Source organism: Thunnus thynnus, chromosome 6 (assembly GCF_963924715.1).
Source record: "Thunnus thynnus chromosome 6, fThuThy2.1, whole genome shotgun sequence".
In the NCBI taxonomy this organism is placed as follows: domain Eukaryota; kingdom Metazoa; phylum Chordata; class Actinopteri; order Scombriformes; family Scombridae; genus Thunnus; species Thunnus thynnus.
Genome location: NC_089522.1, coordinates 19,464,535 through 19,478,077, shown reverse-complemented (window position 1 = coordinate 19,478,077; position 13,543 = coordinate 19,464,535). Strand labels below are relative to the sequence as shown.

The window sequence follows — 13,543 nt, the reverse complement described above, 5'->3', positions numbered from 1 at the left end:
GGTTTATGGTCCGCGTCAGTCCAGAATGTGCAGATGCCATTACAAATACGTCTGTTACATATGTGGGCTGGCATATTAGTGGCTCATTCATAGCAACTGGTGCAGACAGGATGCTGGTGCAGCTGTTGTAATTAATGCCGCAATAACGGCCTTTTAGACCCCTCACTATAATTGACATTGGGCGACATCTAGTGGACATCGTCTATATCAACAAATTCACACAAATTATCGCACTGACACCACCATTAGTAAAACATTGCTTTATAGAATTCATAACATAAAACAAATACAATAAAATACAGTAACAGATTCAGTGCAACATCAAGCTGTAATAAATATGCATTCCATTAACTTAAATCATCAAGAGGTGGCAATAAATAACACTCAAATAAATACTCTGACAATTAAATATTTTTGGGTTGCGAAGACGGGAAAAAGTTTCAATATTAAATACCTAAGCTTGAAGTTACACCTGAAGGACTGGCCTCTCACAGCCAGTGTGACAATAAATCATTTTGTCCAGTCTAGAAAGAGTCCTGCATTTGCAGTAGGCGTGGCAAACCATTATTAAATATAATATATCATGATAAAAGCTCATTAACCCCGGAAATAAAACAGAAGAACAGAACAGACATAGATGATCTCACAAAAAATGTCCCTTAGGAACACATTCACAGATGAGTATGGTGATATGGCTCATAACAGAAGGCTTAAATTCTATAACAATAAATAACACTGACCTGCAACAGGGGCAGATGCTTAGTAAATCTACATGGAAGGCAGATAAGTTTATCTCTTTAGATGTGACTACATCCAACTCACATCATGGAATTCATGTATCTCTTGTTATCCTGTTTTGTTTAAGGCGGGATTTCATAGAAAATTGCATTCACTCTGTTAAATGTATTTGTTATTTATGTATTATAAATTAATTGTAAGGAAACCAGTATTTAAGTATTATAAATTAATTATGGGGAAACCAGTGCATCTGCCCACCACAACTCAGTATGAAAATTCACCTAACTTTCCTAATGATATTGACATTTGTATTGAATAAATGTGAATATTCAGGCAGTGGCTTGAGAGAAATATAATGCAAGAAAGATTTACTGAAAGGAGAGGATATCTGGGACTCTATTTTGTGCAAATTTTTCATTTCAACTACAGCATTTGACATTGTGGAAAGGTCTGCCCAGCCTCACTGGCTTCATAGATGCAAGACTGACTCAGTTTTAAAATGATGGTCGCTTTATCTTGTCAATAAAAGGGCCTGGCTATAGATCCTGGTGGAGGTCACTGTGCGAGAGAGGTTGGTAATGCTCCTCCATGCCCGACTTAGCTCGATGCCTTTGATCAACTAGTCTCTGGTAGCGGGCCTGCTGCTGGTGGTCTGGGTCCACATTTACCCAGCTGTTGGCCACCCACTTCACCCCGCGCTTGACTGGGCAATCTCCGTGCAGGGAATACTCATCAAGCTCACCCATCCAACCTGGGAAGGACAGCGGGGAAGATGAACAGCCATTAAAATAAGACAAGGATGGATGAGTGTAGTAGCTTTTGAACACACAATGGTATCAGACAGGAGTCAGCTGAATATGACTAACAAATTCAGATAGAAGTTTTATTTTTTGGCAGAGTAATAAGGAAAAAATTCTTTTGTGCAAACCCAAAGTTTCTGTCTTTGTTAAGATTAATCCGAAACGTCATCATTGTGCTGGCGAGTGAGATATTAGCACTGTTGTGATGGATCATATGGCTGGAAGTCACCACAGTTCCAATATCTCATGGTGTAGCTCTGATTGTCGTATGTTTTGCTTTATTAGGTAGTTAATTATGCTAGATTTTGACTGTTGAATTGGGTATCCCTGGACTAGTGAAGTCAATGTATTTTAAAGCTGATCAGCCGTTCCTGAATTTAATTAATAATTTCAATCCAAGATGTTATGATAGTCACAACATATTGAATGAGATGAGTTACAGAAAAGAGTGTGGAGAGTCAGAGAAAATGCGAATGGAGAGGACGTAAAAAATGTAAAAGGGGAGTTCAGCGCAGAGTTAAATTCAAAAACAAAAACTTCCACTAGAAAAGCAAAGGGAAGAGGGAAAAATCCAAGGCACTCTGCGTCTTGAAAATATTAAAAAGCCATTAACATTACATGGCTGACACCAACACATGTTTTTCGTCTGAAAGCCTTTGTTCAGTGAGTGTACTTTGTTTATAAAGCAAAGACGTACTTTAGTTCTTTCCTTCTTTTGATTTTTGACTTGACTGCTGAAATATTTGTTCCCCCAAAGCTCTCGGCCCATCACCTACCTATTAGCTAAAACTGTCAAACTGGCTTTTCCCTCCCAGATTCTGGAAGTAATCCTAGCAAATCCTTTCCCTCAAGTAATTTTCTCCCCAAATTTACACAGTTTATATGGGTGACGCATTTTGAGATCAAAACAGATAATATAATTCTATTTCTTCTTCTCTATAAAGTGACAATCCACAGAGATGTTGCAATTAAAAAAGTGCACTTGCACGCTTGGTTCTCCTTTGAGTCATGGGACATTCCCATATAAGATGTTTGAAGTAAATTGCTTCCTACAATTGAATGACCCAAATCAACACAGTGCAAAGCTCACTGGGTATGTGTTTTTAAATTATATAGCTCAAGCCTTCTATTCTTACCTCTACCATCAGAGAGATGATTGTACCAGAGTAGAGCTGTCCCAGCAGTAGGTTTTAGTCTCAGGTTCCCTCTACCGCATGTCTCCTGGGTGTCTGTCAAATCAACTCCATCCTGAACCAGAGCCTAGAATAAACACAACTGTAAACAGCTTGTGTCTAATCATTTGTTTTGGCACACTGTGGTCACTTAGGTATCAGATTCCTTGTCATGGGTCAGCACTGTCTGCGTGTTATCCGCAGCATTCAGGTCATGTACAGTTGTCATCATTTCACAGTAGCAAAAAGGAAAGAGGCATTGCTGGTTTATGATGGTGGGTTGTGGGAGCACACTCACCTGCTCATCGTAGGTACGATTGTCTGCCACAGGAAAGGTGGTCTCACCACCTTCCTCTACAGAGCTGAGGTAGAATAACACAGTAAGATACCTGGGATAAAACAAAAAAAGATAACTGTGAAAAAAAGACGACCAACACTTTGAATAAATATCTGAAGGCAATGACAGTAGTTTGGCAGTAAGATCGGATTTTGAAAGTAATCCTTTTGGAAAACAGACAGGAAACAAAGAAATGAGTGCCTAACAGATAATAAAGTTTAATCTGTGTGTTTATAAACCAAAACAATTATCCAACGAAATCCAATCCAGCCAAAATCTGAGTAAATCTACAAATAAATGTCAACAGTGAAAAATTCATGTAATTTTGAGATCATTAAGGTTGTCTCTGTCCTGTCCGTGAAATTACATCACAACTATACTATCAAAAAAAGCAAAAATTCAACACTAGCCGAACATAAACTGAATAGAAAATGCATTCATACACACCTGCACGAGACTTCTGTAAGAGCAGATGTGTTTCCCGCCAGTCGTGTGTGTGCACAGGTAGTCTCTGAATGGGAAGGGCTGCTGTCATAGTGGGCATTACCAAAGTCTCCATGCTCATAGCGAATCACCTGCAGTGGCTCACTCACATCCACCAATGCAGAAGGCAGACGTGTCAGACTGGTAACTCTGAGTTAAAAGACATTAGAGAGAGCAGAATAGAAGTGTGTCAACAATTATGAGTAAATGGGCTACTAAGAGTATGGCAAAGTGTATGCATGGGGTAGTTGTTACCTGTTCCTGAGTGTGTGCAACACATGGTGGGATCCCAAGCCTTGATAAAGCCATGTATGTTTATTTCTCTGTTTGAACTGAGTCTGGAGCTTCCCATTTCGTTCTTGTCCTGGGCGTTGGGACACATCATAAACACGCCTAAACTCCTCCAAGTTCAGCATCCCTGTCAGGCAAACACACACACACACACAGACAGACACAGACAGACAGACAGACAGACAGACAGACACACACACACACAATCCTTCAGTGGACTATTTCCTTACATTTATATTGACGGCACACAACTATAAAAAACCTTATTGAAATCCGACCTCATTATTTATATACATATACATATATATACATACATATATATACATATACATACATACATATATATACACACACACACACACACACACACACACATATATATATATATATATATATATGTGTGTGTATAATTGGAGCCCTCTGAAATAATCAAACCACCTATACACTCTCATGATTCTAGTTAAATTTAATTTACTTTTGAATTCTTGGACAATTTATTGAACAGTAGGTTATAACTGCTCCCATCTCTCCTCCATTCCCTCCCGCTTTGTCCAACCGTATGATGTTCTCAGCTAAATGAATGTCTGGCCCCAGTCACTTCCCCAGGGAGACCGCGCCCCAGCCGCAACAATAGCTCTGGGGTGCCAGAGAAGAGGTGGCAGGGGTGGGGGGGGGGGGTGGTTAACGAAAGAGTGTGGAGGAGGGAGAGGGGTACAGGGGATCCGGGGGAAAAATAAGAAAAGGGGTTGGAGAATAATCAGTTTTTAATGAGATAGGATGAGGCATATCCGGAATGGGACGTGTACAACGCCTGGCACAATGGCATCAGGTCAAAATGGTGTCACCCCTCTTCCGGCCTTGCCACTCACAAAGACTCGCACGCAATCACAGCCACCCGTCAGCCACTTACTCTTTACCACTGCAGAAACACTCACATACACAACAGAAGGAGGTCCAGAAGATTTATTATTTACTTTTGAATCTGACATGCTCATCTTGAACCAAAAAATGCTAAGGAACAATGAAACTGAACAAAAAGGCCTAAAAAAATTCTCTTTTGGATGCACAAACTAGCTATCAAGAGTGAATAATAGTAGCAGCAGTCTCTGTATCTGGACTGGGTCTTTGCTTTTCCTGTGTTTTCAAATGTGTGTTTCAAAGAGGCCAAAATTTGAATTCAGAAAATGTCTTTTAAATTGAGAAAGTTACATTTCAAGTAATGTTTAAAAGGTGAACTGAAGAACATAATCCATTTCAAATCACATTCAGTTTCAAAATTAATTCAACTTCATTTGCCCCCAAACTTAACTGATGCGGTTTTCTAACCAAATCTATCACAGCAGTGTACTGACATACACTTGCACATACACAGGAGCACGAACCTGTTGGGCAGGCTTCCAGACCAGTGAGTATCTGCCGTAAGTTGTCTGGGCTCAACCAAGTCCCATCTCGAGAGCGCGAGTGACTCACAATCTGGAGGGGAGACCGGAATATTTTCAAATTTTCATGACTTCTCATGATTTTTCTAGAAATAAATTTTCTTCAACAGCTATGTGACATATGACTACAAGATGTTTTTCTCTTGTTACCTCCTGTTTCTGCAGCATCCCGTCCTGGTTTAGGTCCAACAGACTGAAGACCTCCTCTGTGCTGAGAGAAAGTAGTGGCTGGTTTGAGTCCTCTTGTCCCTGGCTGGGTGCTGTCATCTGGCTCCCCATCAGACCCTTGAGCTGAGCCAGCTGCACCACCACACGGCACTCCTCCTCTGACAGGAAGCCAGGGATCTCTGACAGGAATAGGAAAAACACAACAGTGGCGAATGTTAGGAACCATTGCACAAATTTTGCTTTTCCATTACAAATTATATGGAGTCTGTGGGAAACAAAAAATCTTCGTCGCTGATTTTTTAAAGCACACTATGAGACTTTGCCAAACACACAATTATGGAAATGAAAGGTCCATATTACCATAATACCCGCCAGCCCTCAGTGTACCCAAGATTAGAGTGAGGATCAAGGATATACAATCTATCAAAGAGATTGGCTTGGAGATTATGCAACGCTAGTCAAAAACATTCAAAGTGTGGTTGAGATTCTGGGTTTGTTCATAGGTTAACTGTTGTGCATAACGACTCACACATTCACACGCGAAGATTACACATGATGATTAGGAAAGAATGATGGCCACTAACTTATAAAAAGTGGATAAACTGAAACAGTTTATTTTCAATTGCAGATTGACAACAGTGACAAAGTTACTGAAGATCACTTGAAATTCATTAAAAATCCATTAAATAGTTTGACTACCTCTGCACACACGCACATCAAAGAGAACTTCATTATACACCTGAGATGGTGAGAGAGTGATTGACCTTTAAGTGGATTAGAGGATCTCTGTTAACAGTGCTGGCTTGATCTGTCAGACTACTAAAAGGATTATTTTTAGATTGCCTAACACAACCTTTCAGGTTGAAAGGGGAATTCTGAGATAGTTTGATCAGTGTATGCTAATAATACTGATACCAAGCAAATGGTTTTCAGCACCTCACACTTCATGTGTGTTCAAAAAAAAATCATGCAGATGCTTAATTACTTTACCCTTTGTAATTACCCAGACCATGGGAATAGAGAGTTAAATACACTGTCTTTTCATCAGATTACAGTGAAATGTGGCAAAACCACTTAACATTAGAGTTACTACACATTACTTGGTGCTAATTATCGTTACCTCTCTTTCTTCCATGTTTTATTAGGTGTTTAAACACAGGAACTCTTTAGGGACAGTATATATAGACTGTCTATATAATGAGTACACAGTATTTCCCTCTGTCACTCCCCAGTGAGACATTTGTGGTATAGCCTGTCCCACTGGGAGGTTTAATGAGTGACAACAGTGGACTTCTGCTAGAGGGGGGTGAAAACAGTGCACTCTTATGGGAGTCAGTAATTGCTAATATCAATTAGCACGGAGTAGTGGTATTCTCATTTACACCTATCATACTTATTAGTAATTCTGTTCTGAGCCAAGCAGCATCAAACAGTCACCGCCATTTTCTTCATTTTTGAACCATTTCTCTCTGTGGGTCTACAGAAGAATTACTACCTGGATTACCTAGAAAATTAGTTACTGGTATTCTATCAGATAGATTTATCTAATTTACTAAGATCTGTGTGAAGGCACAAAGTACTGTTTCACGGTTCCCTGCTGCCCCCCTCCAGATATCCATCCATGTCTGTCAGTCATTTCCCCTCCTAATAAAAGGCTTCCGGCAGGTTGGCTGCCTGTACAGTAGAGGCCTTGTTTGTCACCCGTGTCTTTTACACTGTACCCACTTGGTTAATCCCTATTGTCCAGTCAAGCCTCATTAATCTGGATAACTGATATGAATGAAGGGGGACTGAACCTTCCTCTTCTCCCTCCCACCACTGTCTCTCTGTCCCCCCCGGAAAGGAAGTGACCTGCTTGTCTGAACAGGAATCAGGCCATGGCTACACAGCAGGACAACACCAATTTTGTTTGTGTCCTAAGCACACGTTCACACACACACACGCACACACACAAATGCACATGCAAGGTTCACTAGAGCTGCAACTAACGATAATTTTCAGGATTGATTAATCTGATGATTATTTTCTCGATAGATTACAATACATCAGAAAACAGCAAAAAGTTCCCTTCACCATGTCCCTGAACCCAAGACGATATCATCAAATGTCTTGTTTTGATTGACCAACAATCCAAACCACAAAAAAATTCAGTTTACTGAAATGTAGGAAAATGAAAAGAAGTAAAGCCTCACATTGGAGAAGCTACAGCCAGTTAATTTTTGGCATTTTTCAGCAAAAAATTCCGTAAATGATAAATCAGTTATCGTTGCCTATTAATTTTATGTCGATCAACTAATCCAGTAGTCATCACAGCATGCAGATCCCAAATATTATTTTGAGAGAGAATTCATGCTGACTGAGGGGTTAGGGTTCTGCGATGACCTCAGCCTGTGGGTAGCTTAATTGTCTCCTTACTGTTATGGGCAGCTTCAGTCTCTCATGAGCAATAACATAAAAAATGAAATCTTTCCCTCTTAGCAACAGGAATGGATAAAAAAAACTGAGTGCAAAAAGCAAAGAGGTCAGGGCGGGACACAGTACTTAAGTGTGGGTTGGAATAAAATGTGGGATGGAGGAGTTTCACTACATGAGGGCCAGTCAAGCTGTGGGAATGGAAAGGGCAGAGAGCCCAAACTATCCAAATTCCAAATCATCCACCTTACTAATCTTGAGCTCTGTCGAACATACTTAAATCTACTCAGAAATGCCAGAGGATCCGCATCTCCAATAACACTTTAATATGTACCCCACCCCTTCTCCCTCCTGTTCTCTACACCTCCCCTTACCCCTTCCTATGCAAATGTAATCACCACCCACTATAAATACACCTATTCTGCCTTCACGCACTGTCACAAAGGGATCTTCGTTCACTCAAGAGACACACTTCAGGATTTTTCCTCCTTTTCAACCTCTGTCCCAGGATGATTGCAGCGCTCTGTCCTAATTTTATCTCCAGAAAGTCTTCCCATTCAGCCTGCCTACTATTTCTCCTTCTGCTTGCTGGGCCGAGCAGCACATTAGCGCTTGGTGGTGGAGGTAGAGTAAAGGCAGGGCAGGAGGGACGACCAAGGGCTGAGGGTAGGTTTAGATCTGGAGTAAAGGACAAAGGTGGGGACAGGGCAAGTATTGAGGGCAAAACTGAAACTGGGTTTGGAGATACTCGCGTTTCTAAACAAGAAGCTGCAATGCGAGAGGATGGTGAGGTGTGGGGGGAGCCTGGTGTTACTACTGGCTTAAGGCCCATGTTCTCTATGGGTGAGGGTGGACTATGGGAGCCCCGCAGTTCCTCTCGCTGTGTCCCCATCCCATCAGGCATGGCCCTGTGCCAAAACATTGGCTATGACACCATGAGGATGCCCAACCTGCTGGGCCACGAGTCTCCAGCTGAGGCCGTACAACAGAGTGCCAGCTGGTTGCCGCTACTTGCCCGAGAGTGCCACCCTGATGCCCGCATCTTCCTCTGCTCTCTTTTTGCACCCATCTGCCTTGACAGGTAAGTTTAAACAAATATTATTTTTTCCTGTTAGTATACATTGTCAAGTTTGTCAACTATTTGTAGGATTTCAAATTTTCATTGGACGGTATCAATTAAGTGTTCAGTCAGAGTATAGTAGTAGTAGTAGTAGTGTAGCAGCCAGGGTACAAGTGTAAAACTGCCCTTACAATGGGTTGGGGATAACCAGTAATGCACTAACATACTAAACTAAATCAATAAAAGATTAAATCGAACAAGTTTTTACATAAAAAAGTAGGTGAAACTAACAGCAGTGTTGTTATGATGTGTTTATCAAGATGAATGAAAGAATAACTTAGATACTAGATTAATGACAAAGTCACATAGGAGCAGGGTCATCAAGGAATAAGGCCCTTTGGAGATCTATGCAAATTGGTGCTAGTCTCTGAAGAAAGGCCCTGGTTTCACACCGAAACCAAGCCATCAGAGCACTATGGTCTCCTTTTTGTCACATTAGCACCTCTCAGTTGTGAAAAACAAGCAATCCTGTGTTGTTTTTTCCCCATCATTACACTATTGATTCAAATCCTTTCATCTATTCAGCTCTGCCAATGTTTCCTCTCCATCTCTTCTATGTCAGGTTTATATCGCCTTGCAGGAGTTTGTGCGAATCTGTACGAGACAGCTGTGCACCAATCATGAGTTGTTATGGCTACCCCTGGCCAGAAATTCTACGCTGTGACCAGTATCCTGCAGACCATCTCATGTGTATCTCTTCCATCACCAACAGCACTGGTCAAACAGGGGGGCGTAGAGGTAAGAAATTGACTACATAGACACATATTCTTAAGTGGACTTCATTGAACAAACTATTCAATTAGTGGTTTGACTATTTCAGCGCCTCAGGCAAGCTGTCGGGATTGTGAGCTGGAGGAGGCCTCCTCTTCAAAAGATACACTAGATACCTTTTGTAGGAGTGATTTTGGTGAGTATCTTTATTCTTATATATAAAATATATGTTTTATAAGTTCTTAATTTATTCTGGACGACAATTAATAGACAAGAGCAGTGTCCTCCTTATGAAAGTGATGAAAATCATGCTTTGTGTTTATCTGCTGTCTTCCCAGTTGTGAAACTGCGTCTGACACGGCTCAAGTACAGTCCAGTAAGCCTGTCTCAGTTCTCACTGGCTGCCAAATTGGATGTTTTGAAGCATGGACCCTTGTTGGGTGGACAGATACGCTCCCGCATTGAGCTGTGGCTGGAGAGAGATGCCACCTGTGTAAGGAACATGACACGACAACATCCACGAGGCGGCACCTTCCTAGTGACAGGCACAGTGCAGGGGGAACGCCTGGTTGTTAATAAGGCTTATGCCTGGCAGAGGCAAGACAAGAACCTGATGGCAGCTGCACGCAAATGGAAACATCACCGATGTAGGACCTAGGATTATGTGCAATATTAGATTAAGAACAGCAATGTGTACCAAGTATTAAACAGCTAGGCTATAGTTAGGGAAAGCATAGGCATAGCTTTTAGAATTTGAACGCATGGCTAAAACTGTAAATTACAATTGCTCAAGTTTTTTTTAAATCATGTTCAAACCTCTGTGGTTATGGAAGAGATAATATGCAGTCAGCTGGTCACAAAGGAGCTCAGAACAGTACAAACACTGTGTCGGTACAGTGGTGGTCATAGAAATAAAAGATGTTTGATGGAAAATGTACATATCTGTGAATTTTAAGTAAATATTGCTGGTCTATATTTGTATGGCTTTGAGAAAAAATTAAATTTTGTGTTCTAAGTCTTGATGAAATGCCTTTTATTCATGAGTAGCGCATCATACCTATCATACTTACCAAAAAGCAGAGGCTTCAGGCTGAGCGTCTTCATTTCGTGTGTCCTGTCTGACACAAGAGAGAGGTGCTGAACGTGTCCCACCTGCAGATGTAAAAGAGACATTATCAATGCACTCACAACATAGGGGGTCAAATGCATGGGCTCTGGTATAGCAATCACATTAAACACTAAAGCATTAGAAATGTTTAATCAGTTTTAGTTTGAGCTGCCGCAATTAAATTTTAGCTAGGCAGCAAAATCACCAATTTAAATCCTTAACATTTCAGCAGCGATTTGGAGGAGTGGGGATTAATGGCTTTACAGCATGTAGTGAACGTGTGCGGTTATTAGTATTACTCCTGTTCCTGTAACTGTTTCTTTTACACTCTCCAAGCACTTTAAAAGCTTATTTGTCATTTTGATTTTGTGCAAAATATCAGTAACCACCATGTTACTTGTGTAATACGTTGCAATGTCTTCACCAATGATTACAATTTAAACCCAAATGATGCAAAGACATGTTCCATGTCACTGACATCATGCTTACCCTTATCCCCTCAATGCGAGGAAGACTGAAACTTTGACTGTAGTCCTCCTCATGGGGCTCTCCTGAAGGTGGGGCAGGATGGGTCAAAGGGCCTCCACCCTCGCTGACAGATGCTGAGGAGGCGCGGTCACCATTAACTAGTTCCCCGGGGCCGTTGTTATAGTGCACGTACAGCAGCAGGGCGATAACATTCAGGATGTAGACATGGAAGAAGACCATGACCACAACAAAGTAAGCCCGAGAGCAGACATTACTTCTCTGGATGGGCAGTCGAGTCGAGCGGAGTGGGGAGTTGAAGGGCGACGATGATGAATTGCCACTGTCGCTGGATTCTTCCTGCTGCATTAAATCTTCTTCCATTTTCCTACCAAACGACCACAAATCCACCGTGATGCAAAGCTGGCGGTGTTAATTTACTGGTAAGGTTACTGCCAATGTCTTAGCACTTTACGTCTGCCTGATAACGGTAGCTGGATGCTTGACGTTAGCAAACCTAGCTATGAGGCAAACCCTGCTGGAAATCTCTGACTGTTTCGATAAAAATCAACGCTGTCGTCTCTGATTGTACCCAAAGAAACAGGGTAGTTCCTAGCCAAAAAGCAGGTGTGCCAACAGTCGTTTTCTTTGATAAATAAATGTGTCATCATTAACTGAAGTCCCTTAATCCCTTGCTAGCTAACTGGCTGATGCGCTGCCCCTGACAACCTGCCTAACAACAAGACAGACAAGCTAACGAAAGCGGTGCAGCTCCGTTTCAGGTCCTACAGTCAACCGTTAGCGGCCTCTAACGGCCAACGCCAAACGTCTTCCCAGGATGGCGAAGTTATGGCCCGCCCTACTCTGCATCTGATTGGCTTACCCTGATATTCTTGCCCTAATCTTAACCAATCTCACTCCTCATGCCTAAACCTTACCAACGAAGGCAGCGAGCACTAGCCAATCAGAGGCAGAATAGGGCGGGTCATTACATCGCCATCCTAGGAAAAAAAACAACAGGTGCAAGTACCCATGTCTTTCACTTAACCTAAGTAAAAGTATCAAAACGACAATGTAAATGTACTCCACTCTGAGTAAAGGTCTGCACTGTCACAATCAAACAACTCCGTATTGTTGTTGTTAGGGATATCTGAATTTAAATAAGACCATTGAAGAGGGAAATTACTCTTTGGTGAAACAAACATGTAAAACTACTTTTTTGTGAGGGGTCACAAGCCAAAAAGGTTAGAAACCACTGTTTTAATATTATATGTCTTCTGTGTCTTGATTTAAAAAGCAACTACTACTTACTGGAGTAAAAAGTACGATACTTGCCGCTAAAATGCAGTGGAATAGAAGCAGCATAAAATACAAATATTCTAGTAAAGTACAAGCGCCTCAAAATTAAGTACAGTAAAAGTAAATATACTTTTCACCAATGTATTGAAGGCCTACAGGAGGGGTAGATCCATTTTTCATTATGAACATCTCTGGTGACCAAGACCAGGATTTTTTAAATAAACTGAGCCCAAACTTCAAAGAGGAAACAAAGAAAAAATTGTGATTAATTAAAAAAACATTTTTTATTCAGTCATCATTATTTTATTTATTTGTTCAGCCACATTTTCTGTTCATTTTAAAATGATGTACCCTTTATGGTATTGCAGAGCCCTCATACTACCAGGATGTAATTCTGTGGAGAGATATATTTAAAGAAGTACTCCAGTGAATTCCAGTAAGGTTTGGGGAATTACAAGAGACAGATTAAAAAGGAATGGCGAAAATTGATGCAGCAGTTCGAGATATTTTGATTTTAGTCTCTAGTTTGGGTCAAGATACCAAAACACTGGATATATTTCCAATAATGCGGCTTGATAGTGTCTGTCATCAGACTGGCTGCCTATTATTAGAGAGGTACAGGCCTTTTTGTTGTTTTTGTTAAAGCAATCTAATACACCTACAACACAAACTGCAACACAAACAGTGATGGCGTTTAATCAACAACACCGTTCTGATACAGCACTGGTAGGCAAATAGAGGCCCGTGGGCCAAATCTGGCCCTCCAACAAAAACATTTGGTCCCTTTAGCTGAAGTTTTCCCTTTTATAGATTACATCAAATCTTTTACATGACTCTTCATAAATCTACAGTAGATAACAATGTTAACACGTGGCTCATGTAAATCCCATTGAATATGACCTGTTCACCTCTTATAAATTTACGAGATGAATAACACAGGTACACAACATAATCTGATCTATCTCACCAGAACAGATTTGTATCAGTAACAGTACTTTGC

At 41.0% G+C, this 13,543-nt stretch overlaps 2 protein-coding genes across 2 annotated transcripts; one reads left to right on the top strand and one right to left on the bottom strand.

The window, feature by feature from the left end:
* Nucleotides 1-245: 245 nt before the first annotated feature.
* LOC137184599 (transmembrane prolyl 4-hydroxylase-like) lies at nucleotides 246-12,190 on the bottom strand. Its single transcript, XM_067592417.1, has 9 exons — nucleotides 11,269-12,190; nucleotides 10,742-10,823; nucleotides 5,411-5,607; nucleotides 5,204-5,294; nucleotides 3,786-3,948; nucleotides 3,495-3,680; nucleotides 3,009-3,099; nucleotides 2,675-2,798; nucleotides 246-1,489 (listed from the first exon to the last, which is right to left on the bottom strand). The coding sequence occupies exons 1-9, from the start codon at nucleotides 11,626-11,628 to the stop codon at nucleotides 1,275-1,277; spliced, it is 1,509 nt and encodes a 502-aa protein (XP_067448518.1). The 5' UTR covers nucleotides 11,629-12,190; the 3' UTR covers nucleotides 246-1,274.
* Nucleotides 8,246-10,730, top strand: LOC137184600 (secreted frizzled-related protein 5). Its single transcript, XM_067592418.1, has 4 exons — nucleotides 8,246-8,921; nucleotides 9,523-9,698; nucleotides 9,781-9,867; nucleotides 10,010-10,730. The coding sequence occupies exons 1-4, from the start codon at nucleotides 8,350-8,352 to the stop codon at nucleotides 10,327-10,329; spliced, it is 1,155 nt and encodes a 384-aa protein (XP_067448519.1). The 5' UTR covers nucleotides 8,246-8,349; the 3' UTR covers nucleotides 10,330-10,730.
* Nucleotides 12,191-13,543: the final 1,353 nt, after the last annotated feature.

What these genes read in the sequence shown, in the direction of transcription:
- LOC137184600 (XM_067592418.1), top strand. Translation starts at nt 8,350, where the DNA reads ATGATTGCAGCGCTCTGTCCTAATTTTATCTCCAGAAAGTCTTCCCAT. An exon ending in GCACCCATCTGCCTTGACAG is followed by an intron (nt 8,922 to 9,522) that starts GTAAGTTTAAAC and finishes CTTCTATGTCAG; the next exon opens with GTTTATATCGCCTTGCAGGA. An exon ending in CTTTTGTAGGAGTGATTTTG is followed by an intron (nt 9,868 to 10,009) that starts GTGAGTATCTTT and finishes CTGTCTTCCCAG; the next exon opens with TTGTGAAACTGCGTCTGACA.
- LOC137184599 (XM_067592417.1), bottom strand. Translation starts at nt 11,628, where the DNA reads ATGGAAGAAGATTTAATGCAGCAGGAAGAATCCAGCGACAGTGGCAAT. An exon ending in CCTGAAGCCTCTGCTTTTTG is followed by an intron (nt 5,608 to 10,741) that starts GTAAGTATGATA and finishes TATTCCTGTCAG; the next exon opens with AGATCCCTGGCTTCCTGTCA. An exon ending in GGATGCTGCAGAAACAGGAG is followed by an intron (nt 5,295 to 5,410) that starts GTAACAAGAGAA and finishes TCTCCCCTCCAG; the next exon opens with ATTGTGAGTCACTCGCGCTC.